Source organism: Tinamus guttatus, unplaced genomic scaffold (assembly GCF_059628265.1).
Source record: "Tinamus guttatus ecotype Peru unplaced genomic scaffold, ASM5962826v1 Tinamus_guttatus_pri_ptg000455l, whole genome shotgun sequence".
Lineage (NCBI taxonomy): Eukaryota > Metazoa > Chordata > Aves > Tinamiformes > Tinamidae > Tinamus > Tinamus guttatus.
Genome location: NW_028288989.1, coordinates 129,201 through 153,809, shown reverse-complemented (window position 1 = coordinate 153,809; position 24,609 = coordinate 129,201). Strand labels below are relative to the sequence as shown.

At 39.6% G+C, this 24,609-nt stretch overlaps 1 protein-coding gene across 1 annotated transcript in view; it reads left to right on the top strand.

Moving 5' to 3' along the window:
* The window catches only part of ADAMTS12 (ADAM metallopeptidase with thrombospondin type 1 motif 12), a 137,299-nt gene that overhangs the window by 71,500 nt on the left and 41,190 nt on the right, over positions 1-24,609 (top strand). The window contains exons 4-13 of the mRNA XM_088532112.1: positions 1,276-1,472; positions 3,341-3,424; positions 5,082-5,206; positions 7,287-7,436; positions 9,418-9,561; positions 10,429-10,573; positions 13,984-14,076; positions 14,263-14,408; positions 15,252-15,421; positions 22,357-22,490. Of these exons, the coding sequence (XP_088388238.1) occupies positions 1,276-1,472; positions 3,341-3,424; positions 5,082-5,206; positions 7,287-7,436; positions 9,418-9,561; positions 10,429-10,573; positions 13,984-14,076; positions 14,263-14,408; positions 15,252-15,421; positions 22,357-22,490 (1,388 nt within the window). The remainder of the gene's footprint in view (positions 1-1,275; positions 1,473-3,340; positions 3,425-5,081; positions 5,207-7,286; positions 7,437-9,417; positions 9,562-10,428; positions 10,574-13,983; positions 14,077-14,262; positions 14,409-15,251; positions 15,422-22,356; positions 22,491-24,609) is intronic.

The window sequence follows — 24,609 nt, the reverse complement described above, 5'->3', positions numbered from 1 at the left end:
GTCAATTTCCGGTAGAATTCGGAGGCCCCAGTGATACCTTCTGGTTAAACCTAATTATTCTAAAGGGCAAACAGTGCAGTCATGACACAGGTGTAACAAATCTGCCAGTGTGAACCCAGGGGTTTGAGACGGAGCTGCAGGGTCATCCGTGCTTCTAGTGAAGAGTGGTCTGGGTAACTGTGTCCTGGCACTTGCTGGTGCTGGATACCTGGCACGGGTAGTCTTGGGAGGTGGAGGTGATGCTGAAGAGACTGTGATATGCCAAAGGACTCCTGCAATAGCTATCAAAATAGCAAGCATTGCTCATCTGTCCCAGGACATGGGAAGTGCCAATACCCACTGAAGTTTCTTTGACTTCTTGGCTGGAAAGATGGCACCAGTTGCTGTTGAACTGGCATCTCTCGCATCATTTGCAGGCCTATATGTGTTTACATTCCCAGTATTTCCCTGTTGGCACAGCTGGCTGGTGCACAAAGTTAGAGCAAAGGGAGAGGAATTAGCTGCAGTGAGCACAGTGCCAGGTTGCCACAAGTTGAAAGATTAAGAGCACTTTCCGAAAGGACTTTTTAGATGCAGAGATCCCCAAATCACAGAAGTGCTAATCTTCTCACCTGTCAGTCGTGACATAGGTGGCTGAGTTGCTTGCAGCCATGCGCCTCCTCGGTACTCAGATGACATCTGCTGGTGAAGCCTTCTCGCTCCTCAGGGTGCCTGTGGTTATGTTTTCCAAGCACAAATCAAATGGCTTGTATGAAGCTTGGTTTACCAGAACATTGAGAGGAAGAGGGACATGTGGAGAAAGTGCTTCCCTTATCTGAAATTATGAGCGGGTGAATTATGACCGGGTGTCATTGGGAGGTCCTGAACCAAACAACACAGCAGAAATTCCCAGAAAAGGACATCCCCAATTTATTTATTTTATTTTTTATTTTTATTTATTTTATTTTTTAAAAAAGTTTTGCTCTGTGTGTAGCATCTGAATCCCTAGTGTTTTGAGTGGGGGTGACTTTCGGATACATATTTCAGAGCGCTGTTTAGCCCATCCTTGGAGACACTCAGCGCTTTGCTGGGGAGAGGCCTGTGCTACCTGCTGATCCCGCTTTGAGCGGGTGAGGTAGGTGGCAGCCAGAAGTCCTTTTCAGCCTGTGGTCCAACCTACTCAACTGTTGTACGAGCCTGCGATGCTGCCAACCTATCTACAAACAGTATAGCCATAGACAAGGTAAATCAGGCTTGGCAACATTTTGAAGTCAAGGTTGCTTGTTACCTTTGCAGATACTATCAGCTTTTCCCAAAACCAAGAGCGTCAGAGGGAGAGATGGGAACGAAATCATGTGCCTGTCAGAAAAGTTTCTCGACGCTCTGTCAGCAAGGAGCGATGGGTGGAGACACTTGTGGTTGCAGACAGCAAGATGGTTGAATACCATGGAAGTGACCATGTGGAATCGTATATCCTCACTATCATGAACATGGTATGTACAATGTTCTCCTTTTAGTTAGGTGGATGAAGCTAATTTTAATGATTTTATTTTTAACCACACCCACACAGTTGTAACATGGTTTACTAAAATTAAATATCTCTCATATATTAAAAGTATCTTTTTAAAGCTCTTTATCTTTTCATTTCTATTTTACATAAATACAGTTTTCCTCTATGTATTTCAGTGACAGTGGCATTTACAGTTCTTAGTCCGGAGGGTTGTATTACATAGCTATAAATTCTGGTGCTAATTTTCATTCCACTGAAATGATCGCTTCTAAATCTCCTGCCTTCCTTGCAGCCTGCTCTTGATTGATAATTTAGTGTTAGCAGTTGCAGCAACAGAGAAATGCAGTGGTTTTTAAACATGCAAATTCTCTTCCATCTCTGTGAATGAGAGGCACCCCAGAGTGCACTGGAAACTGTAGGAATTCTGAGCTCTGTTCTAGCCTTATGAAGGTTGTTCTGTTTAGAGAGAGAGCAAGAGAGGCTTTTGCTAAAGTTCAGCCAAGACAGCTGGTTTGTACCTAGCAGAAATTGTGTGGTTATTTGTATAATTGACACTTGGGTTCTTCAGATGATTATTTTCTTCTGTCATTACCATTGCAGACTTGGAAAATTACTGTCTTTTCTTCCAGGCTAGTAGTTCAATATCTTGCCTCTAAAATCCACATTAAAACGCAAAATTTTAAAAAAAGTTTACATTTTAATGTGTCCCTGTGTGGCAAATTTCAGAATATCTTGACACAAAAATTGTTTCATGCTGCTGTCTACAGCTCATGATTTCTGTTAGTATCTGTGTTATAGTAGGTATTGGCCTTGCAGAGTCTGTTGAGGGTGTCTTTTCCTATGTCCTTCTCATCTGACTGTTGCATTATATCTATGAAATAAATCACAGTGTAAACTCTAGCCATGATATCTGATCTATGCCTCATGTTTATGCAGTATATGCCTGGCCGTGTGCTGAGCTGTCTGACTAGTTAGCAAGGCAGGGAGCGTGAGTGAACAAACACAAGGCTGACTTTAAGTTCAGGTTTTGTCCACCCAGGGACAATATGCAAAATAAAACCTTATCGTTATCAGATTCAGGATCAAACAGGTATTAACATTTTATCTACTGTCTGTACCTGAAATGTTAAGGTTACCCCCAGTTTCTAGTCTAACACTATGAAAAACACCCATATCTAAGCCAGACCTCAAAAGTAACATTTTCACTTTGTCCCGGTAATGCCTTCTTTAATGGTCTTCTCCAAAGCGGTTTTGACGCAAACACAATCTATTTTATCTATTTGTATTTCTTGTGATTTATGACTTGTTTCACACAGAGTGCTTCTGGCTATTTCTCTGGTTCCCTTTCTTCTTGCCTAGTCTGACATTGCTGCAATATTACATTTGAACCAAGTTTTTGCTGAACTCAGTTCTTGTCATAATGTTTGGTCTTTTGTGTGTGTGTGTAAATTCATATTTCCTTTTCTCCTTATCCTCTTCTGTGCTGTGAAAACACAACTGGATCTATCATTTAATTGATAAGCTTTTCCTAATGCTGTCTCCCTTTGCTTCGCTGTGTCATAAGCTGCTTCTTATCAACTCAGAACACAAAGATTTGATATGCTGCTCTTCTGTACGTTGAGTGGACCTCGCCGTTAGTATTGAATGGTAGTAGATATTGTTTTCTGCTACTGTTTGTCAGGAAGTTTGAAGTTCAGTGCAACTTTCAATGAAGTGTGTTGAGGATAAAAGCAAGCAAAGAAAACCACAAAAGGCAAAGATATGCTTAAAGTAAACGTCATATTTTCTCTCTGAAGTTCTGTTTTACTCTAGAGGATTCAGTTAATCTCATACCTCCTGGCTCTGGCACAGGTCACAGGGCTGTTCCATGATCCGAGTATTGGCAATGCAATTCACATTGTGCTGGTTCGGCTCATCCTTTTTGAGGAGGAGGAGGTAAGGATTTTATTTTCCTCAGAAAGTCAATTAAGAAACTTGGAATTTGAATCTTCTGAGGCTTAATTAGGGAGAAGAGGGTTTGTTTGCTTGAAATAATTTGTTCATTTGGTTCTTCTGTTGATCTGTTGGCTTTAGAATGTCTGTTTTTAGGATAAATGCTATCTTGGATAGCGCAGTATTTAGCTTATGACTTCAGGTGTTTCTGCATAAAATCCCCATAGAGAATGCAATGAAAATAAGATGATTAGGAAGAGGGAAATGGAATCTCCCAAGCGTCAAACAAATATGGGCTGAGGAGGAATAGTAGATGAGAAACAAATTAATGTATGTGCTATCACTCACAGTCTAATCACCCAGTGTTACCTGAATTGTATTTGCAAAGTATAATGCAAGTGTGTTTACAGGTCTCTGAAGTAGTATGTTGCAGCTGTACAAAAATACATGTACATTTCCTTCTGCAAATCTTTTTGAAAACTCCAAAACAAGGACTAAGTAGATGCTAATTGCTCTAAGCCAACAACAAATTAATGACTGGCTATGTCTGTCATTCACAAATAATGTGTTACATGCTTAAATATGTGCAGATTGTTACCATTTTATTAGTCACTTTTTAAAACACTGCGTAGTGTAACCTGCACTGGCTGCAGGAGCACAGTGAGGGGGTTGTCTTCAGTGACTTATGGTTTAAGCCAAATACATCCAAAGCTATTGAAGGCAGTGAAGGCATGGGAGGTAGCCTATGCCTTGTGGAATAATTATTAGAATAGAGTCTAATTTACACAGATAGCTCTTGGTGTAAGGATATGTAGGCAAAGATATGTTTTCCTTTCTAACAGGACAGTTAGGATCGTAAGTTCACAGTATCTATTAATAGAAGGTAGTTGCTAAATTTCAGTAGCAGCTTTGAAAATGAACAAAAATTCCTGTGAAGTTGAGTGTGGCAGTGTTGGAAGCAACAGTGGAGTATCAGTGGATATCAGTGGAGATAAAAATCTAGTATTAAGATATTTCTGAAATTTAAGATCTGGTTTTGAATGTTTAGATGCTTTGTAAAAACATTTACTTAAATAAGCTGAGGCAAGATATAATGGATGCCATATGGAAGCATATTTTCCTATTTTATATCACAGAAGACAAGTAACTTGAATGTGTGCTATATAATCATAAAATAGGGAAGAAAGATCTATAAACTGCATTGTTTCTTTATGCACTTGAGAAATATTGTGAAAGTAGTGCAGCCTTAAATGTGTGGTTTATGTAAATAATTTCTTAACTGTTCTCATACAGCATTGAGTGACAGACCTGAAGTTGTAGACCAATTAATCTTTAACTTCCTTATACCAAGAGGAAAACTCGCTTTAAGGAGAAAATATTTTTGTTGGAAATTTTCTGCTCAGTTTTGGGTTTTATGAAGCTTACTTACCAAAAATATTAATTTCTGCATTTTTCCTTTAGCAGCACAGGCTAACACCATTTTAATTTAGTATTCAAGATATTAGATAAATAATGTCATTGTTCATTGGGAAGGCTCTCCCTTCAGGCAAAACTGTAATCAATTGCATTTTACCCAGCTTCACAGCTATTGTCTGACACTGAGGTGTAATTGCAATGCAGTGTCATCTTTACAATAACACTCTCTTTCTTTTCCTATTAGCAAGGCTTGAAGATAGTCCACCATGCTGATAAAACATTAGCCAGCTTCTGCAAATGGCAAAAGAGCGTCAACCCCAAGAGCGATGTCAACCCTGCGCACCATGATGTGGCTGTCCTCCTAACCAGGTACCAGAGCAGTTCAGCAGATGAATGGCAACACTGTTGTTCAACTGTGTTCCTTTAGATGATATTTTTTGTTTATAGGCTTATATCGTCTCTTAGTTCATCCTGCTCTGAACCCTGTAAAGAGACATATCTGATAAAGATGTGCCTTTCCTGGAACACAATGTTAATACAAAAATAACCTCATATGAGTGTGTGTAGCATTCATGTAGGTGGAATACACAATCTGCAATATGAAAGCATGTGGTTAAGGTTAGACCCGCTGTACCTTTTAAAAGGGCTACTTTTCATTTGTTTTCAAAGTACTATATGTGCGTTACGTATGTATGTGGGTGTTTTATTGGCGATGTGTTTAAGTCAGGAAATTGAGATCTGTGTCCCCTGATGATTAGCTATCTCCTGGGAACAAAAGGATCTTCAATCATTTTTCCCACTTGATCATATCTTATTTAGTCACTTCTTTTTTCTTCATTAAGGGAATATACCAAAGCAATCTAGCATGGAGGTGAACATTACATAACGACAAATCCTAAAATAATAGAGATGCTCTTCAGAGGGGAAGTTTTCTTTGTGAAAATGGCGCAACTTATATTTAAGCTATAAGTTGTAGTTTTTATGGATATAAGTGGTACTTAAAGATATTTAACAGCGACAAAATATTTTATTAGTGTAAGGAACTGAAGCACAGAAAAGTTGACTGAGATTACACAAGGAGTTTGTGGCAAGGCATGAAACAGAAATTGGACAAGTCAGTAAAAGTGGTCCTGCCAGCACACAACTGGAAGGAAAGACTAAGTCAGTGGCCTGACTTAACAAATAAATGAGAGGGGAAAAAAAAAGGAAAAGTTTTTAGCTACAAAAGAGTCTGTCAGGCAAAAAAAAAACCCCAAAAAACAAATAAACACAAAAGGCAAAGTGGTGTGATAAAGAAGAGGGTCAGTAAATGTTAAAACAAGAATGAGAAAAAGAAGTCTCAATGAACTGTTTACTTCTGCAACCGATCAGGCTTCATTCAAACTATTTAATTGAATGAAGTTGAGGTTCAGTTGCAACAGAGGTTAGGTAGATTACTGGGTAGATTACATATACAGGATGTAAATCCTTGTTCTGCTTAACTCTCTCACCCTGGGCTGATCTACAGCTGCAGGCTGGGATTAGGCTATGCACCCCTTACTCTCCTCAGCCTGAACAGGGCATCTCTCTCATTTTCTTATTGATAGTTTATGAATCTTGGGGTTGGGATTAATGCTTTTCCTGCCCAGGGGCAAAACACATATTGCTCTTTTTCATTTCTTTTAGCAGACTAGAAAGCTTGCAGCTACTTTTTTTTTTTTTTTGGCTAAAGAGCCTAGTTGCAACCTCAACTCAGTTGTTTAATCCTGGCAGTGAAGCAGTGAAGCAGCCTAATTCACAGATTTCCTTAGGGAAGCAGCTGCAGCTGGGGGAAGAAAACTGTTGGCATAAGCAGCTTACAGGGAGTTGGGCAGTAGCCTGGGCCACTTCTGCAGCAGGACATCAGCTGCCCCTTGCTTGAAGTGAGTCCCATTCCTGAGGAGAGGCTGCCTCAGGCCCAGAACACAAAGACAGAGCTTTCTTAAAAGTGTTTTCAGAAGCCACCACAGAGACTTGGGGAAATTCTGCTCAAAGTTAGTGGCAAATCAAAGGGGGCAAGAAAGGATCTTTAGAGGTAAATCTGTCTTCCTGATTCATGTGAATCCCTGTGCAGAATGAGAAGAGAGAAAATTCTTCATGCCGTGTACTATCTGGCATACACAAACAAACTTCAGATATCCTATTATCATAATGCTGTTAAAGGTGGAAATTTGAAAGCTTTTTCTTACGCAAGTTGAGAATAAATATTTATTTTGAGGCACAACATAAATATTGCCCATTAAATGACAGTAGTATAATACTGTAATAGCAATACCAGTGCATGTTGTTGCAGATATGTTTATAAAAGTAATAACAACACCAATTAATGTTGGGGAGATTAGTGGGGAGACAGAGGCTGTCACCCAGTGTAAGTGACATTCTGCAGTTGTTTTTAAACTCTGCTAAGGGAAAGTCTTTGTTGTGCTTATAGAAAGGACATTTGTGCTGGCATGAATCGTCCGTGTGAAACGTTAGGTTTGTCTCATCTCTCGGGCATGTGTCAACCTCACAGAAGCTGCAACATTAATGAAGATTCTGGCCTTCCACTGGCATTCACTATTGCCCATGAACTTGGACACAGGTATAGTTGAAAGTGAAGAGGAACTAAGCTGGGTTTGATTTATTCTTTGTTTACCACTGTTCAGATCTCTTTTTTTCCCCTCAAACCAATGCCATTAGTCCATCTGCACCCACCCCCCAAAAAAGTAGCTTGTGAGTCTTGTTTTAGCCAATCCTAATAAAGAGAATGTTTATGCCTCATTTATCTTTGTAGAGGTAATTCTTTGCAATAACAACTGTTGCATGGTGCATTAAAAAGAGATTAGTTGGGAAACAATTGGATATTTGTTACTAACGAACAGAGTCTCTTTAGAGTTTTCTTAATAAATGGGCAACTTCTGTGTATTAATATTTCCACTATGGATTCACTTAGGTCAAGTTCCTGTGCATTTAGTTTGATATGACTATTTTTTTTGTGTGTTTGGATTTTTTTTGCTAGAAATTTGTTTCCTCAATATTTCTGAATTGAGGGAGTGTTTTAGTTGCTTTTCCAGCTGGGCCATGGTCCTTGGCCAGAGGACTTGTTCATTGCTATATCTGCATCCATATAACATTCATTATGCACCTAACCGCTAATCAAAATGAAGACTGGATTTCCTGTCAGGATATAAACTGTGATAAAAGGGTTACTTAAATATTGATCCTATCGACCATTAATTGGTCTTTCTCTATTGCCAGAAAGGAGGTAGTTTAATAACATAATGCTGAAATCATTCACTGTCAGATGTAGGTCCTCAATTAAGTAGTGAGCTGAAAACTGAGATGTTAACAGTGCAGGTATCTAGGTCTGTTGCCTTTTCAGTAGGCTGTTGAATAAAGAAACCTCTTAACTAAGTCACAGCTGTCTGAGAACACCAGGTTGGGAAGACCTGCTGTGGAGGACTGTCGTCCTGTTTCTAAGGCACAGTATGAGACAGTTAAATAGTAAGCAGGAGTAGGGGTGAATTCATTGTATATTCGGCAATGTGGAAAAACAGTGTCTCTGTCCAAATCCAGCAAAAGGGATTAGAAGAGAAACAAGCATTAAAGGCATGTTTGTAAACAGTTTAATACAGTTTGTAACAAAACCTGGTCTTAATTAAAGTAATGAGAGTCGGAAATAACTTTGCTAGTCGATAGAATTGCTTTGTCGTTAGGCAAAGGAACAAATAGTAAAATCTAGTTAGGAATTTTAAGAACAAGTTTTGCTTTTTGCCTTAGCATTTTATTTAGCATCTGCAAGCGGCCACTACCAGTGTCCTGTGTCTGCACAGTTTCATCAGATATCCTATGCTAGGCAGGTTTTAGCCCAGTCAGGAGTAGGCGAGAGTGCTGGAGGAAGCAAGGCTTAATCACTCCAATGGTGACCTGTCCTTCTGAATCATTACCAAATGTACATTGCAGCAAGGTGTTAAAACATGTCGCTTTGGAAATAAAGCTTGAATATCTGGGTTTTAAAAAACTGATTGCCAAATTACAACAGTTGACCCGAAGATCAGGTGAAGAAAGGGATTCTAGACCTAGCTAGAAGACACTGAAGATTTCTTCCCTATCATGGGCAGTGAAGAAGGGAAAGAAGAGCAGATGTAATGAGTTACCAAATTCCTGAGAAACTGGAGGACTGTTAGAACTGAAAACTCCTAAGAAGTGTCTCTGGGACTGGAGTACTAGGAAGTGCTCTTAGTTCTAACAGCTTTGACATAGCCTTGTGCTTTGAACTGCCTGCTTCAATCCATCCAAGTTGTGCAGTAGCGTTCTGGTTCTGTTAAAATACTACCAAGATGGTCTCAGGCACTGTGTTCTTTGTTTTCTACCTGATATTACTGCTTTGCTTAACAGATCTGCTTGAAAGCTTGTTGGAGCCTAGAATTTTTGTGGTTTTTGTATACTTTTTGGCAAAGAGGTATCTATAGCTAACCAAAAGATGAAGCAACTCTATTATGTACACATACTGTTGCTATAGAGGAGTGTTGTGATATAACCAGTCATATAATTATTTATTAACTCTAATTTTTTATCTCTAGCTTTGGTATCCAGCATGATGGAAAAGAGAATGACTGTGAGCCTGTTGGAAAGCATCCATATATTATGTCCCGGCAGTTGCAGTATGATCCCACTCCCCTCACCTGGTCTCAGTGCAGCAAAGAATACATCACACGCTTCCTGGAGTGAGTGAGCAGGGTGCAGCACTTCCCTGAGAGGAGCACAACTGTATATAAGACACCTATGCAGAGTTTATTAGATTCATTTTTATTGTAGAGTAATTTGGGAGCTTTCCTCAATTTCTTCGATTTCTAAAACTGCAGTCTTGTTGTGTCAGCTCAGGCTTGGTGCATCCTGCAGTTTCTTACAGTTACAGCCTTTATGTCTAGGACTCTGGTGGAACATTAAAGATGTTTTTGTTGGCCACAACATGGGCTTGACTTCAGTAACTTGTCCAAATTCATATATATATATATATATATATATATATTTTAATAGCAGCACTGTGATATAGCTTTGAGCAGACGCTGCAGTATGTTTTGAAGTCACCCTGCAAACTATAATGGCTTCATGGTATTTCCAAATTGACAGGTTAGATCTTGTCCCTGTAAAACTCTGTGCCAGTTAGAGAGTGGTCATTTGTCAGGTATAGGCGGAGGTGATAGCAGCTGAGAGGTGCTCAGTATTGGGACCATCCACAAGTGCAAGGACCACATGGATTCCTTTGCTTTTTTAGACTTCACTGGTTCTTCTTCCAAGTTGTTGTTATCAGGTATTGTTTCTGAAACTTGAGCTGTTCCTGAGCAGGCAGCTTGTGGTTTTTCAAATATTTTAGTACTCTCTAAAGTTCCGTGATTTATGAGAAATTAATATTCTTTGTTAGCAACACTTTCAGTTTAGATTAGCTGGAATCTGGAAGCATAACTACCAAAGGCCATGTCAAGAATTATTAATAATACTTAGATAGTGAAAGTCAATATTAAAAAAAAAAAAGAAAAAAAATTTTAAAGATGTCTTTTTGTTTTTATTAATTTGCAATTTTAATCTTTTAGCCGAGGCTGGGGATTCTGTTTGGATGATATACCCCAAAAAAAAGTTCTGAAGTCCCCAGTCATTGCTCCTGGCGTAATTTATGATGTACATCACCAGTGCCAGCTTCAGTATGGTTCCAATGCAACCTTCTGTGAAGATGTGGATGTAAGTGCTCTGTGTTTTTCCTCATTATACTAATGAGAGCTTAATCTTCTTGAACAGTGTGGAAGTGCAGCTGGTGAACCTTAGTTGTTAAATACAATTGTAGCATACCCAGAGTTTTGTAGTGAAGACATACCCTTACGGAGTGTTTTGATTCTAGCCTGGAGATCCCAAAAGTGAGATGTTGCCCTGTTTGGCTTGTATATGCCTTGTCCTTTGTGGGATCTGGCCTCATGCCTGTTGAGATGCCCTTCAGAAATGATTTTGGTTTTAAACTTATTGTATCGCTCTTAACCAAATTATCAGCAGATATTAAGTCCTGTTTTTCAAAATACGATGCTTTTTAATATTATAGCTTTCATATGATTTGTTCCATTAGGAACAAATCTTCACTTCCAGGAAAAGTTATCTAGAGGGGAAAAAAAAGAAAAAAAAAACTATGGCATTGCTCTTTTGCTCTCTATCCTGATTTTTCACATTTTTGATAGTCTGACAAATGAAATTTCAGTCTGTGTATCTCAAAGAATCTTTATCGAGTTAAACATAGATATTCATAAGAATCTTTATAGAAATTAGGTATAAAAATTTCTATATAAATCTGTATTTAGATACATTTAATCTCATCTGGCAATGGGTAGTTTAGATAGTCCAGTATTGGCTTTGTAGGGCTCATCTTTGCAGCAGAGCAAGACAGCACTGTGCAGAGATTCGTGTGAACACGAAAGCCACATGAGCACAACTCCCTGCAAGACCCAGGAAGCACTGCAGAGTTAACAGGTTAAATTTGCTAAGGTATAGTGCTGTACTATCATAACTAGTTACTTAGCTCCATGCAGCCTTATGCTACATAGAAGGACACTTCAGAAACTGTGGTTCCAAATGCTGATCTCACTAAGAGACCACTAAGTTTTACTGGCTGTTGGGTAACAGATGCAGTAAATGCTGCAGGCAGTATCCTGGTTTGCTCTCCTTGCTAGATAGGACCAGGGCAGGTGGGGTACCTTGGCAATGCTGGAGTGAGTTTTAGGCAAGGTATTATATACAGCTGCGGATTGAGGACTGTAGATCTGGACTATTTGTTCTGTTATGATAATTGTGTGTCCTCATCTACCCCCTTGTTAGAGGAATTATTTATGACTAATCTATCTCCTCAGCTGTAATGATTAGCAATGAACTGCGTTGCCTGAATCTGAAGCATTTATTGCTTTCATTACCTGCTGTTCCAGTTTTCTTGGCTGCTGCAATTTGTTGGTACAGATAGAAAATTAAAGTGTGATTTTTGTAATATTTATTCATTCTGTCTCTCTTTGAGTGTGAACCTAATAGGCCTTTACATTCACCATCTCCAGATTAGCCAATTTAGAGCTCAGCAAAACTCAGTAAATTGGTATTATTTTAGTATAGCTTTTAGTGCCAGGCCTGTGTTTTGCAGGTAGCTGCACTGGCAAGAAGGAATTGTGATGAGTGTGATCTGCCTGGCATAGTGGACAGTCAATACAGTCAGTCACTTGGTTAAAAAGTCTGACAATTCTTTGACTTGTCTCTGTTTACTTAACACTCAATACTGACCAAGTTATGTATAGCTTCTAATGTTTGCGTGTGTAGTCGAATTTTATCCACAGGTTCTTTTTGAGATAACAGTTTGCATTTAGTTGAAGATGCCCAAGAGTTCAGTGATTACACTGAACAAAACGGTTTAGAATTCACACGGAGATTTCCACAAACTGTTTAGGCTGTTAGTGCTATAAGCATCATGTGAAATATGTAAATACTGTCCTTCCAGTAAGGAAAAGAATAACAAAATATAATTTGGGGGGTTGAATGTTCCAAGTGATAAAGTAGATGGATCCATACCTCCCTAAAGACTGTAAGAATTCAGAATTCTCATCTTATTGGTCTTATCTGCAGAACTTTCAATCAGTTCAGTAGGTCTGGAATTGTTTAGAGCGGCCTTCCCTTAAGGCACAGATTCTGGTTTCAGAGTTTGGGTGTTTACTGTATGGATGATGATAAAATCCTTACACTGAGTCCATGTTAGTCAAGAACTCCTGAATATTCCCCTTAAAATCAAGGAGTGAACAAAGTTTTTTCTTTCCTTGCTGATATTCCAGTAATCTTAAATATGGAGAAAAGCCCTGGTGCATGAGGATTAAAATGGATTTTTTTTTTTTAACTTTATAAGCTTCCTCCATAAACGCTTGATTTTGGAAACTGATCATGTCCACAGGGTAAGCATGCAACTGCATTCAGTTTAAACCCACAGTTTTACTCAGTGGTGCCTTTTCTGGGCATTTGAAATACTGTGGAGGATGCACTTCATACAATAAAAGCACAAAGATATTTTGTATACAATAGTTAAAAGTAAGCATGAAGTTCCCAATAAAAGCAAATACATCAGCAAGAACCTTTGAGTAGCTCTGCCTTTACCTCCTGATAATGATGCCTCCCCAAACAGTTGATAAGTAGTGCTACTCTTCAACTCTACATAGGGAGCTGCAAGGCAACCTCCAACATGTGCCCATCACCAGGAAGCAGCTGAGGAGCAGAGATGCAAAGCCCCAGATACTGTGTCCAACTTGAAGCATAGAGTGCTTGGAGATGCCACTCTGTGCCTGAGCTTAGCTGTTTTAAATAGAAGTAGGCCAGAAAGCAGCAGCCAATTTGGGGATTTCAAACTCATCCAGATTTTGCTAGCTTATGAGGGCTGGATTTCTGCAAATGCATGTTCTGTTTGTAAGCTGTGCCAGCCTTCATCAGCCCAAGCCTTTGCTCTTCCCAGGCTTCTGGGCTTTTGTTCCCTTGCCAGCTGTTCTAGAGAGCTGCTTTGACATCATTGATGTCTTGAGTGCGGTGCATTTAGATCTGTTTATCTGGTTTTGAGAGTTGAAGGACATGAACCTGATGACACTTGGAAGAAGAGTATTGTTTTTGCTTACTGGATGGGTTCTCTAACCTTCTTTGATTTCAGTGTTCGTATTTTCAGGCAGACGACAAGACAGAATTAAACATTGTATTCATTTAGTAGTCATCAAATGAAAATAATACAGGCTCCATCTGCCTACACTATAAACAGTAGTACACAAACTTTGTAAAGTCATTTTCCCTGTCTGTAGCTGGGAGCTGAGCAGTGAATGAGGAGATCATTTAAACTTACAAACACAGTTTGGTTAACCCACTTAATACAAAATATTCACTGTTTTGTGTTTATTAAAGTCCATAGATGTGCAGATGTCAGGAGTATCTGAATTTGACCCCTTGAGGGCTCCTAATTTGCAAAAACTGAACATCTATCTCTGGAAATACAGTTCTCGTAGAGCTTTGCAAATTGATATATAAAACCGTCAGGGACTTTTGAAAATTTCTGGCTTTAGGCATGTTTGAGAGCACTGCAGTTTTCTTTCTTCCTTTTCCAGAATCTTTGCCAAACACTCTGGTGCTCAGTGAAAGGCTCCTGCCGCTCCAAACTGGATGCTGCTGCAGATGGCACTCGATGTGGAGAAAACAAGGTGACTGAGCTTCCATGCAGGAATACCATGAATAGCTCTGCCATTGGGTAAAAGAGAGAACATCCTGTGGCATCTTCTTTCAAAGCTCCACTGAAGATTTAACCTTCATGGTTGTTTACAGTGATTATTTGCAGTTATGATTTTCTGTGATACTTATCCTAAACTGTTTGCCCTTTTTCTTCTAAGTGGTGCTTCTCTGGTGAGTGCATTACAGTGGGCAAGACTCCAGAAGCAGTCCATGGTGGATGGGGTGTTTGGTCATCCTGGTCACATTGCACAAGGACATGTGGGGCAGGAATTCAGAGTGCAGAGAGACCATGCAATAACCCAGAGTAAGTTGACTGTACAATCTTTCCATTCCTTTTAATCAAGATCTGAGATACTTAAGTCTCGAGGGACCCTTTTTTTATTATACAATTTTATCAGCAGCTGCTAGATCAAGGCAGTTTTTGAACACCTCTCCTCCTCAGCTAAACATCTCTGTGTAAAATTCACTTGGCTCAGTTTTTATAAGCTTTATCTCTTTAATTAATCTTTATCTTCCAAGGAGCTTACTTCTACATACAATGAAAAAAAATCCTGGCTTGCAAGCTTTGCGTAGATATTAGAAATGTTGCTTTAATAATACTGCCTTGAATAAATACAATGCCCTTGAACACTGTGGGGAAATAATGGCTAGTGATGTGTTAGTAAGGGAAGTCAAGGCCCGACCTGTCATGTTTTATTCTGTTTGTAGCTTTAGGTATTTGGGTCAATAGGTATGGAAGACCAAGGGCAGAATTATCTAACATACAGCTGAGTGCGTAGGGACCTTATATCTTGTTTCCAAAAATTGCTACAGGGATGCCTAAGACGCGAATTTACTTGGTTGTTCTGATAAGATTTTAAAGACATTCTGGATATTGTTTTTCTTCCTTTCACTTCTTTAATAAGGCCAAGCAAGTAGCTCTGTGCTTCCAGCTTGTTGTGCTCCTTCTAGGTTGTTGTGCTCCATGCTGTCCTGTTTGGATACCTGAACAAATAAAGAGTGTCTCTATCCTGTCAAGGATTCAGATTCACCTTGTTAACCTGTTGAAAAGACACTGTTATGTAGTTGATACTATTAGAAAATGCAAAGGTTAAAACTTCATTTTGCTGAAGATCTCACATGCCTGATCTCAATGCTTCCTTTCTAGACCTCAGTTTGGAGGAGACTACTGCACTGGAGAAAGGAAGCGCTATCGCGTGTGTAACATTAGCCCCTGTCACAAGAATATGCCAACTTTTCGTCAGATGCAATGTAGTGAGTTTGACACAGTTCCCTACCAGAACGAATTCTACCACTGGGTTCCAGTTTACAACACAGGTACAAAGCTATGAATTTTTGAATATCTTAAGAGTGAAATTTGCAGACAGATGGGAAACCTCTATGAGGAAGAGAAGTCACTGAATTACAATTCTTTAATTAACTAGAGAAAAGTCAGTTGTGACCATACTCTCCTGTGCCTGATATGTATACATGAGGGCACTGGTTTTGCTTTGCGCATTGATGTTTTCAGAAAGCTCTAGCAATAATGTCTATGAGCTTTTTAACTAGTCTTTAACTAAATTTAACTAACTAACTTTACTAGTCTGTACTCAGACCTGCATGGGAAGTGTTCCCAGCACAATGCAGGTAAATAATACCTCAGCAAGCTCTGTATTGCAGAGATGGGACAGTTATCTCTGCCTTATAACTTGACTTGTAATAACTAGTTATTAAATATAGGGGTAGCAGTTATTAGCATAAAGCTTAATTCATGGTGAATGCATACCTATCAGGAGTGGATTATCCAGTAAAAGCTATAAAAATAACTTCTCCAAGAGAATATAAACCAGATAAGGCAGTGAAGATCAAGATTCACATTTCAATTTCATTTGCCAATATTATTTTTCTGCCATATTTGTTGCAATTTCATAGTTACTGATGACATTAAGTAGGTATCCTAGGTACAAGCCTCAGTACCATATAGTAAATACATAATTGAAGGTAAAGCTAGGCACAACATTCCAGAAGAATTTCTGATCAGAGAAAATATGGATGATAGAAGAAGACTTTCAGATGACCATTCAGTAAACAAAACATAGTAAATGCTAAAAGCCTAGGGCTTAATCCAAAGCCAAACATAAATTATTTTCTGCAGTCCCCTGTCACTGAATTTGGGATTCCATTCCTCTCTGTTACTCATATGAGCATTTCTGCTGCGTACAGCCCTGGTTCAGCTAATGTCCTCTTCAGAGCAATGCTAACAGAGATGGTAATTCTGTCTGTGCATTTATTGCTGAAGGTCTGCCTTTAAAAAGGACTATGGATCATGAATCAAAAGCACTGTAGACAATGAATCAAATGCTTCCTGCGCACTGAAAGACAGGCCTAGGATGATCTCTCTGCCATATTTCAAACAGACCTGGTTATACCTTTACTGATAAAACACTTGCATTAAAAATGCTTGTTTGTTGAGCCTGAAATATTTCATTTGGAACATTTGGGTTTGGTGACCTTTTGCCAGATCCTTCAAATACCAAGCAGATATCTCTTCAGTGAAAGGCTTTCTGCCTTAGCAGCCAGGATTTTAGCCTGGAGTTACCTTGCTGCCTTGGGATTTGTAAGGTCTGTAATGCTTGCAACTTTATTCTTATTGATCCATTAAGAACATCCAAAGTGTTTTCATGCTGCTGAACTCTAACTTAGAAGAATCCTGGCACGGACAGGTGAGGTCTCCTGCTGGCACTCCTCTGGGCAGAGAGTCCTATGCTAGTCCTGTATCAGCTTCCTTGTATGGATGCTGATGACGGAGGATGGCTCTTGTGGGCTCGTGGCTTCCAGCTTTGTCCAGCTGTGACACTGAGGTGCACTTGGCAGGTTTCCAGCTGTCTCAGACTGCAGTTTTCTCTCACTTTCCAGTAAGTTGCTAAAGATGTCCAAGGGAAATTAAATTATCTCTATTTTCTCTGTTTATAAATGTCTAGGAAAGTAAAACTTGGAGAAAGATACTAAAGCCAAACCATTGTAATGGCATAATACACATGCCATAAGACGTGATTAACAGGATTACTCAAGAAATTCAACACAGTCTTTGCAGCATAGAAGGCTTTGGAGACTGAATGACCATGTCTACCATATGTCCATCAACCTTCATCAGTGTATATCAGCTTGCTTTGCTTCACTTTGCATAACTAATGCCATCTAATTTCAAAGACTGGTCAGAGTGCTCTGTTACCATGTTAACTTGCTGTCAAGATGGTTTTGGCTTATGTCTTATTAGCAGGCATTTTCAAGCTTTCCCTCACTGTGCGTGTGATACAGGAGAAAGGAAAATGTTCTGAAGTTTTCCCAAACCCTGACTGTGTGTTATAGTTTTGTGTGGAAGTGCTTAGGCAGGGAGTTGAAAATGCACTAGAAACTTTCTAGATACTGGTAATCTTTTCAGTATTTCTTCATCCTTTTTGGCAAACAGTAAATGGTAAAAGAAACCTAGATGATCATAATTGTTTCTTCTTGCTTTTGTTTCGCAGCTTCCGTAACCCAGTTCCAATGAAGCACGTCTTGACAGTTATTAATTACATGACACTTTCTGCTGTGTAAACTGTGCATTCATAGAAGGAAAAAGTTCCTTACTTTTGAATTTGTTCATCAAATATTGGGTTCTCACAGATGCAGAGAGGCAAAGGCTTCGAGAAAATAGGGTCACCTCTTTTATTCCTTGTGTAAGAGAAGAAATGCTGAGGCCTTATCTTCTGCAGGCAGACACATTAATCACATCCCTCTCAGCCAAGTAAGGTGGATTCTTCCTGCATACAAACTCATAAGATTCAGCTGTGAAGGAAGAAGTTTAAACTCACTATTTCTGCTCTGAGAAATGAGTGTGTTCTTTCCTGGTTGGCTGCATGTTGCTCTGTTTATACTTGCTGAATCTGAATTTTGTCATAATATAGACAGAAAATAAACCCCCACACCTTAATTTTAGGAATATTACTCAACTATGCTTGCCTCCTTCCTTGATCCCATTCTAATTCCATGTAAATCATTGGGCGTTTATGGGAGCTCTGCTGCTTGGTATTCCATTGTACCTTGTTTGTTTGTTTTTGTTTTTCCCCTGTATATCAAAGGATTGATCTGGTCCCTGTTCAGATCAGCAATGTAATCTTGGCACATGAAGAGGACAGAATATATAAAATAGAGGACATCACTTTTCTAATCCACTGAGTGTTGCTGTCACTAAAAATCTAAGGTCAGCTAGGAGCGCTGCACTGCAGGAATGAGGCAGACAAATGTGGGGGAAGTTTGACAAAGAAGGATGTAAAAGACAAAATAGATAAACATTGCTTATGAGAAAGACTGAAAAAACCTTATAGCTTATAAGTACTCTTGCTGGGTACAGCCTTGATTAAGTTAGCATCCCCCCAAGGACAGTGCTGACAGAACTGGTAATCCTGTATGTGTAGTTGTTTTTGAAAGTCCGCTTTTAAAAAGTGCTATAGATCATGAATCAAAAGCACTATAGATCATGAATCCAGAGCTTCCTGTGCTCTCAAAAGCAGGCCTTTCAGAAGGCCTGAGAAGATTGAGTTAAAAGCCAGATACTTTAAGCACACTTCTATATATTCCATGCATGTCCTCGAGCTAGCAGAGGTGCATGCTAGTAGGTTCTAGTAGCTCTATGCAGTGTGCTCAGGGGTGGAAGCAATGCAGCCACAACCAGTTCTGTGTCCTTGTGCCTACAGGAGGTAGGACAAGCAGTGACAGGCAAAAAGATGTGAGGGCCCTTAGTTTACAAATTACGATTTAGGAGGGATTAATATTATCACTATGGAAAGTCTAAGTGTACCCAATCCTACTTTTGTTTAGAGGGAGGGACTAAAACTCCTTAGGCTTTATTCAGGCAGCAATCAAACCCTGTTTAAATTAAAACTCAGAGTGCTTATGGATTGGATCTAATATTTCATGTGTGTGCTGGACTGCATGATTTTCTGTAAATTTTTGTCTAAAAGTAACTAGGATGCCAGTGTCTTTGGTAGAGCCTCATCATGCATTAATGATATTTGCTGAAGCAAGAAAAGCTAAATGAGCTGCTTTAAAGAATTTATTCTAAGAAACCATAATTTTAATATTGATCCTATTTTAGTCTTTTAAATTTTTCAGGATTAAAATATTTGTAGTCTAAGGGTAATGGAGCCCTGATCTTGGGTGAGATTCAGCTGTAAGAAACAGTAATAGAAAAATATTTTTAGAAAGGAAGGGCTAATACAGTGTTTTGATAACTTCCTCAGTTGTGCCCTAACCAGTTTTCTGTGGGGCCAAAAGCAAAATAGCTTTGCAAATGATGACAAGAGTGTAAAATACTGGATAGGGTTGAGTCTGTGGGACGGGAGCAGAGGTGCCCTCATTTTTGGTTGGGTTCCATAGAAAACAGATAGGGGAAAATAAAAGTAACACAAGATCTGTGGCGGGGGGAGGGAAGTTAGGAGCTCTGTTTGGACCAGCTACTGCAGTTAGAACAGGAAGGCTTTCAAGCCTAGGAAGCCCTTCTTTGAATCATGAGGCTTGTGAGTCTAAAAGTTTGCTTGTTATTTAGTTTTTGCCACATCAGTTGCCTTGGCAAGGGAGATTATCTTTCCTTATGACCTTTTTCCAAGTTATGTGTCTAGACCATCCTAGTCATGACAGGAATATGTCAGCAGACAGAACTGCATGTTTTTTTTCTTTCACTTTTCAGTGATTTCTGAAATGAAGTTGGATACCATCTTGCTTTTTATGTCAGCAGACAGGTAGGGAGAAGGGGCAGATATCAAACCGCTGCTGTGCCTATTTTGTTATGATCGATGGGGAAGCTGCGATGGCTTTGAGCAAAGTCTGCACTGGGCAGCATCAGTTCAGAGCAGGATACAGGCTAGCAGCACTTCTGTCCTTCTTTCCATTTGCTTTGTGATGGAGAAAGAGCACAGTGAGAGGGCAAATAAAATAGCAGTGAGGTCTTGAAATTTAGCCACTTGGCCAGAAAAAACTTCTCCAGAGAAAAGGGAAATTAATTTTATCACGACAGTTCTTATCAAAGCCGCTAACAGCTGTTATGGTTGGCAGTCCTCACAGAGCAGTTGAGGACTGTTAAGGATTGTCCATTTACTGTTCTTGCTTTGAAGCCTTTTGTAACTCCATCTTTGTCACTGTTCTTGAATATGACTCACGTGACTTGGAATTCCTGTAGTTTCATAACCTCAGTCCTTAGCCTCCAACCTCTTTGCTGCCCCAGCAAAGAGGAAAGCACTTCTGTCTTATTTGAGAAGCTACAAGTTCTTCATTGTTTTCACTTTCTCATTACTTCTGTTTGGGAGAGCAAAAACACAAATTACCTCCCTGTAAGGTTTAGGATTTCCTGGTGTGTCCCTTTTTAATGTTCTTTTAGGTTCCAATCCTGCAAAAATAATGCTTTTGTGAATGAGATCATTGATTTTCAAACTTAGAATTTCAGTAGGATTCAGTCTTTGAGTTACAAGTAGTTTGGGCAGGAGCTGCTGTGACTTTAGTGTGCTGTATGGTGCAGTATATCTGGTGCTTTACAAACAAAAGCAACAAAACTGCATTTCTCCCTTCAAAGGCAGAAGCCCTTTTACGCTAATGCAAATAAAATTAATCTTTTTTTTTAAAGAATGCATTTTTAAATGCATTTCTTTCTGCTTTAAGTGCCTCCAATTTTAAATGTCGTTCTTCTAGGACACAAGGAAGAGAAACAAAGGGGAAAAGGGAGGAAAGAGAGAAAATCATTAGCCAGAACATAGAAGATGTATAGTAATCACAGAATGGGTTGGAAGGGACATCTAGAGATCATCTAGTCCAACCCCCCTGCTCCAGCAGGGACACCTAGAGCACGTGGCACAGGGTGGCATCCAGGCGGGTTTGGAAGATCTCCAGAGAAGGAGACTCCACAACCTCTCTGGGCAGCCTGTTCCAGGGCCCTGACTTAATCCTCAATCCTTCATCCCCCAAAGGGGGTGGGATGCAACAGAGGGGCATTTGTTAGTTCAGTCAAGTGCACGGTGAAAATACCGTTCAGCAGAGGCACTTCTGCAGCACACTGGAGTATTTTGTTTAAAATGGTTTTATGAGGGTACCTTGAAGTCCTCCTGGCTGGCGGCTTATGGTTGCATCTGGAGCAGATTTAAGCCTTGTTTCAGCAAAGCATTTCAGCTGACTGAGCATGAATGAATTGCTCTTGCAGTTGGGTAAACTGGCGTCTTGGAAGAGATCAGAAAGATAAGACAGCTCCTTAGCTGGGATTGGCAGTGACTGTGACACTTCCTGCTTTTTCTTTCAATTAGATTGCTAGAGGGCTTCTAGGGGAATGCCATAAGGGCACAGAATATGTCCTTTTGCTTTTACCCTGGTTGTAGTTCTAATGCTGTCCTCAATTTATACAACTTATTTTTCAAACTTGGGTCCTTTGAGGCTCCCAAGGCTGAATTTCAAAGCTTTTTGCTGCCAAGGGCCAGCACCTGTGGGGCATAGCAGCTTTGTGTTTTGCTCTTTACTATCCATCTGTGAGCTAGACCAAGAGAGCAGAGAGCCTTGCTGCTCTCGCAGGTGCTTTGCTGCACTTCTGCCTTCACCAGTGCTGTGCACATTATTATCACTCAGACCCACTAATATCATCTCCTGTTTCATAAATTGCTAAGCAGAAAAAAAATCCCAATGCCTGAAGTGTTTGAAGTAACTTATTAAGTGCCATCAAACAGCTGCAAATTAGCAACTCGTTGATTCTCTAGTGACATACAAAAGATCAGAAGCAACTGCTTCACTGCTCCCCACGAGAGGCTGGTGGCGCTGATCGGGAGTTGTAAATTATCTGCAAACCCACTCAGTCACAGCTGGCATGTGCTTATCAGTGTCCTTGGCAGTCTTGTCCCCAGACTCCTTTCCCCTCACAGGGGGCAGCTGTTCTTGCTGCCTTCCCATCCCCTCCACCATCCCAAGTGACTTGAGAAGGTTTTGGCCCACTCAGCTGGATGTTCCCATACTTGTGATGGACAGCAAAAGGGAATGAAGGTGCCAAATACCAGCTGCTTCGTAGAAATACCCTGGTGACATTTATCAGGTCTGTGCTGTTCTGTTAGCAGAATTAGCTTTATTACCTGCTTGCAGTTAGGCCAGGGAAAGTGAGCAGGTGGTGAGTAAAGGTGTACTCTTATTCCCTATGTGTTACAGTTCAATGACTCTCCTGAGATATTTTCTGAGAAGGTATTTTCTATGTATTTTTTTCCCTTCAGCTAACCCTTGCGAGCTCCACTGTCGCCCAGTAGACGGCCATTTCTCAGAGAAGATGCTGGATGCGGTCACGGACGGCACTCCTTGCTTTGAGGGAAGACATAGCCGAGATATCTGTATTAATGGCATGTGTAAGGTATTGGGTATGTTTGCATGTTTCTTTCTCTACAATTTACTTTACAAATTTATGCAAAAACATTTAACATGTTTCTTTGGGGGGTCCAATGAAAGGCACTCCTGGCTCCTTTTTATGGTATTTTAAATAATCATGGGACAAAGTCACAGATATGACTTTAGAGGGTGGAAGAGCCCCCTACATTCTTGTTAATGAACTCATCAGTATGAATGCTTAATACTTCTAGTAGCTTCAGACTACCCCTTTTCTTCTTGCTTTATTTTAAAGCATCAATTTAAGAAAATTGTTTCTGATGGTGTTTTCACCCAAGATTATCTTTGGGTGTCACCATCATGGGGTTTTGCACATTATGTTAGCAGTTCTAAACTGGAGCTTGTGTTTTTATGTTCAGACATGTGCACTTGAAGACAAAATTCTTTCCACTTACCACAGTAAACTAAATAATGCTATGCAATGAGGAAACTTGGCAATCCCAATGTTTCAGTAATGTTCTGTTTACTGAGGAATAAGTATGAGGTTTTCCGAATGTTAATAGCCGATTTCCAGAATAATGTACTGGATTGTGACATTTGAAGGTGTGTTCTATAGGTAGCTGTAATGTTCACAGTCAGAGCGTTGACTTTACAGAAATCCAAATAAATCAAATGAACATTTTACTTGTAGAGAATGTATTTACAAGTACATCTTGCTTTCATGAAGTTGAGAATTTGGGATCCTGTGCCCTCTTGAGCCTAATGTGCTCTAGGTGTCCCTGCTTGAGCAGGGGGGTTGGACTAGATGATTTCTAGAGGACCCTTTCAACCTTAACCACTCTGTGATTCTGTGTGATTATGTGATTCTGTGATTCTGGTGGCAGGACTTGGCATTTTGTAGAAATTCTATGCCATAAACCAAAGAATCAAAGAAAAAAAAAAATGCATCCAAAAGGGACATCAGATCAACCATTTAATCTCTTTACAGAGTCACATGAATTTTTGTCATTCTTCATAGGTATTTGTTTTACTTGGAGACTTCTGGTGATGGAAAACATACAGTTTTCCTAGGCAATTGGAATGCCATCCTTGCAGATCTTGCTTATACTGGAATGCCAGGGCCTGTGAGAACAGCAGTAAAAGTTAAGAGTTTTGCTTTGCACAACATGCATTTGTGATAGAGAGTTAAGGAGGGTCCTGTTCAAATTCATTCAACTTTGCTGTGAGCTAGGATGAATCTTTTGTTTGTAATGGGGAAAAAGTTGACATGGACATCTGCAGTTTAAGCTAGCTGGAAACAAATATCTAGCATTTGGAGCATTTAGTAAGTGTTACATACTGTAGCAGGGCTTTTGTCCTCATCAGAAAAGGCCAAGTGTTGATCTCAGAAGGCCCTCTTCATGAAGCTTTATCTTTTTCATTTCCAACCCATGTGGATTCGGATGACTATGACTAAGTTTAGTGTTTTCTGTGTTTAGTTCTGCTTGTGACAATTCAAATTTATATCTGTTTCAGAAGGAGCAAAATTTAATTTCTCTGAACTGATAGATCAGAGTCAAAGGCAGGTACACCTTTACTTGCAGCTTCTATATATTAGATATACTGTATCACAAATGGTTCTAGGGACTCAAAACTTTATTAAAAACACTCTTCCAAAGTACAGGTGCTGACCTAAATGCAATTTTGTCAGCAATTTCCCGTGTGGAATACCCCTTCAAACTGTCTGACAAACAGATATAATTGGAGTCAGAGTCATGGAGTGAACAATGTAACCATGGAACTGACACAGACTAGATCAAATGATGAACAGGTAACCCAAATAGCTGACATTTTCCAAAAGGCACCATGCTCTTATCTGAAATATGTCACGCAGCACAACACTTTAGTGGAAGCTTTGTTTCTCTCAGTATAATTCACTAGTATTTTTGTCCAGCTGGTTAAGCACAATACGTACGATATGGGTCAGAAATTTGGAAATGCATTCAATGTAATTAGTTTGCATCATTCTTGTACTTTTAACAGCAACATACACTAACAATGTGAAAAAGGATTTCATAAAAATTAGAGGCAGTGACTAATAAAAGCCCTATTCAGATTTTCAGGCCTATATCTCACACAAGCACTTTGCCTTTGTTCTGAGCACTAAA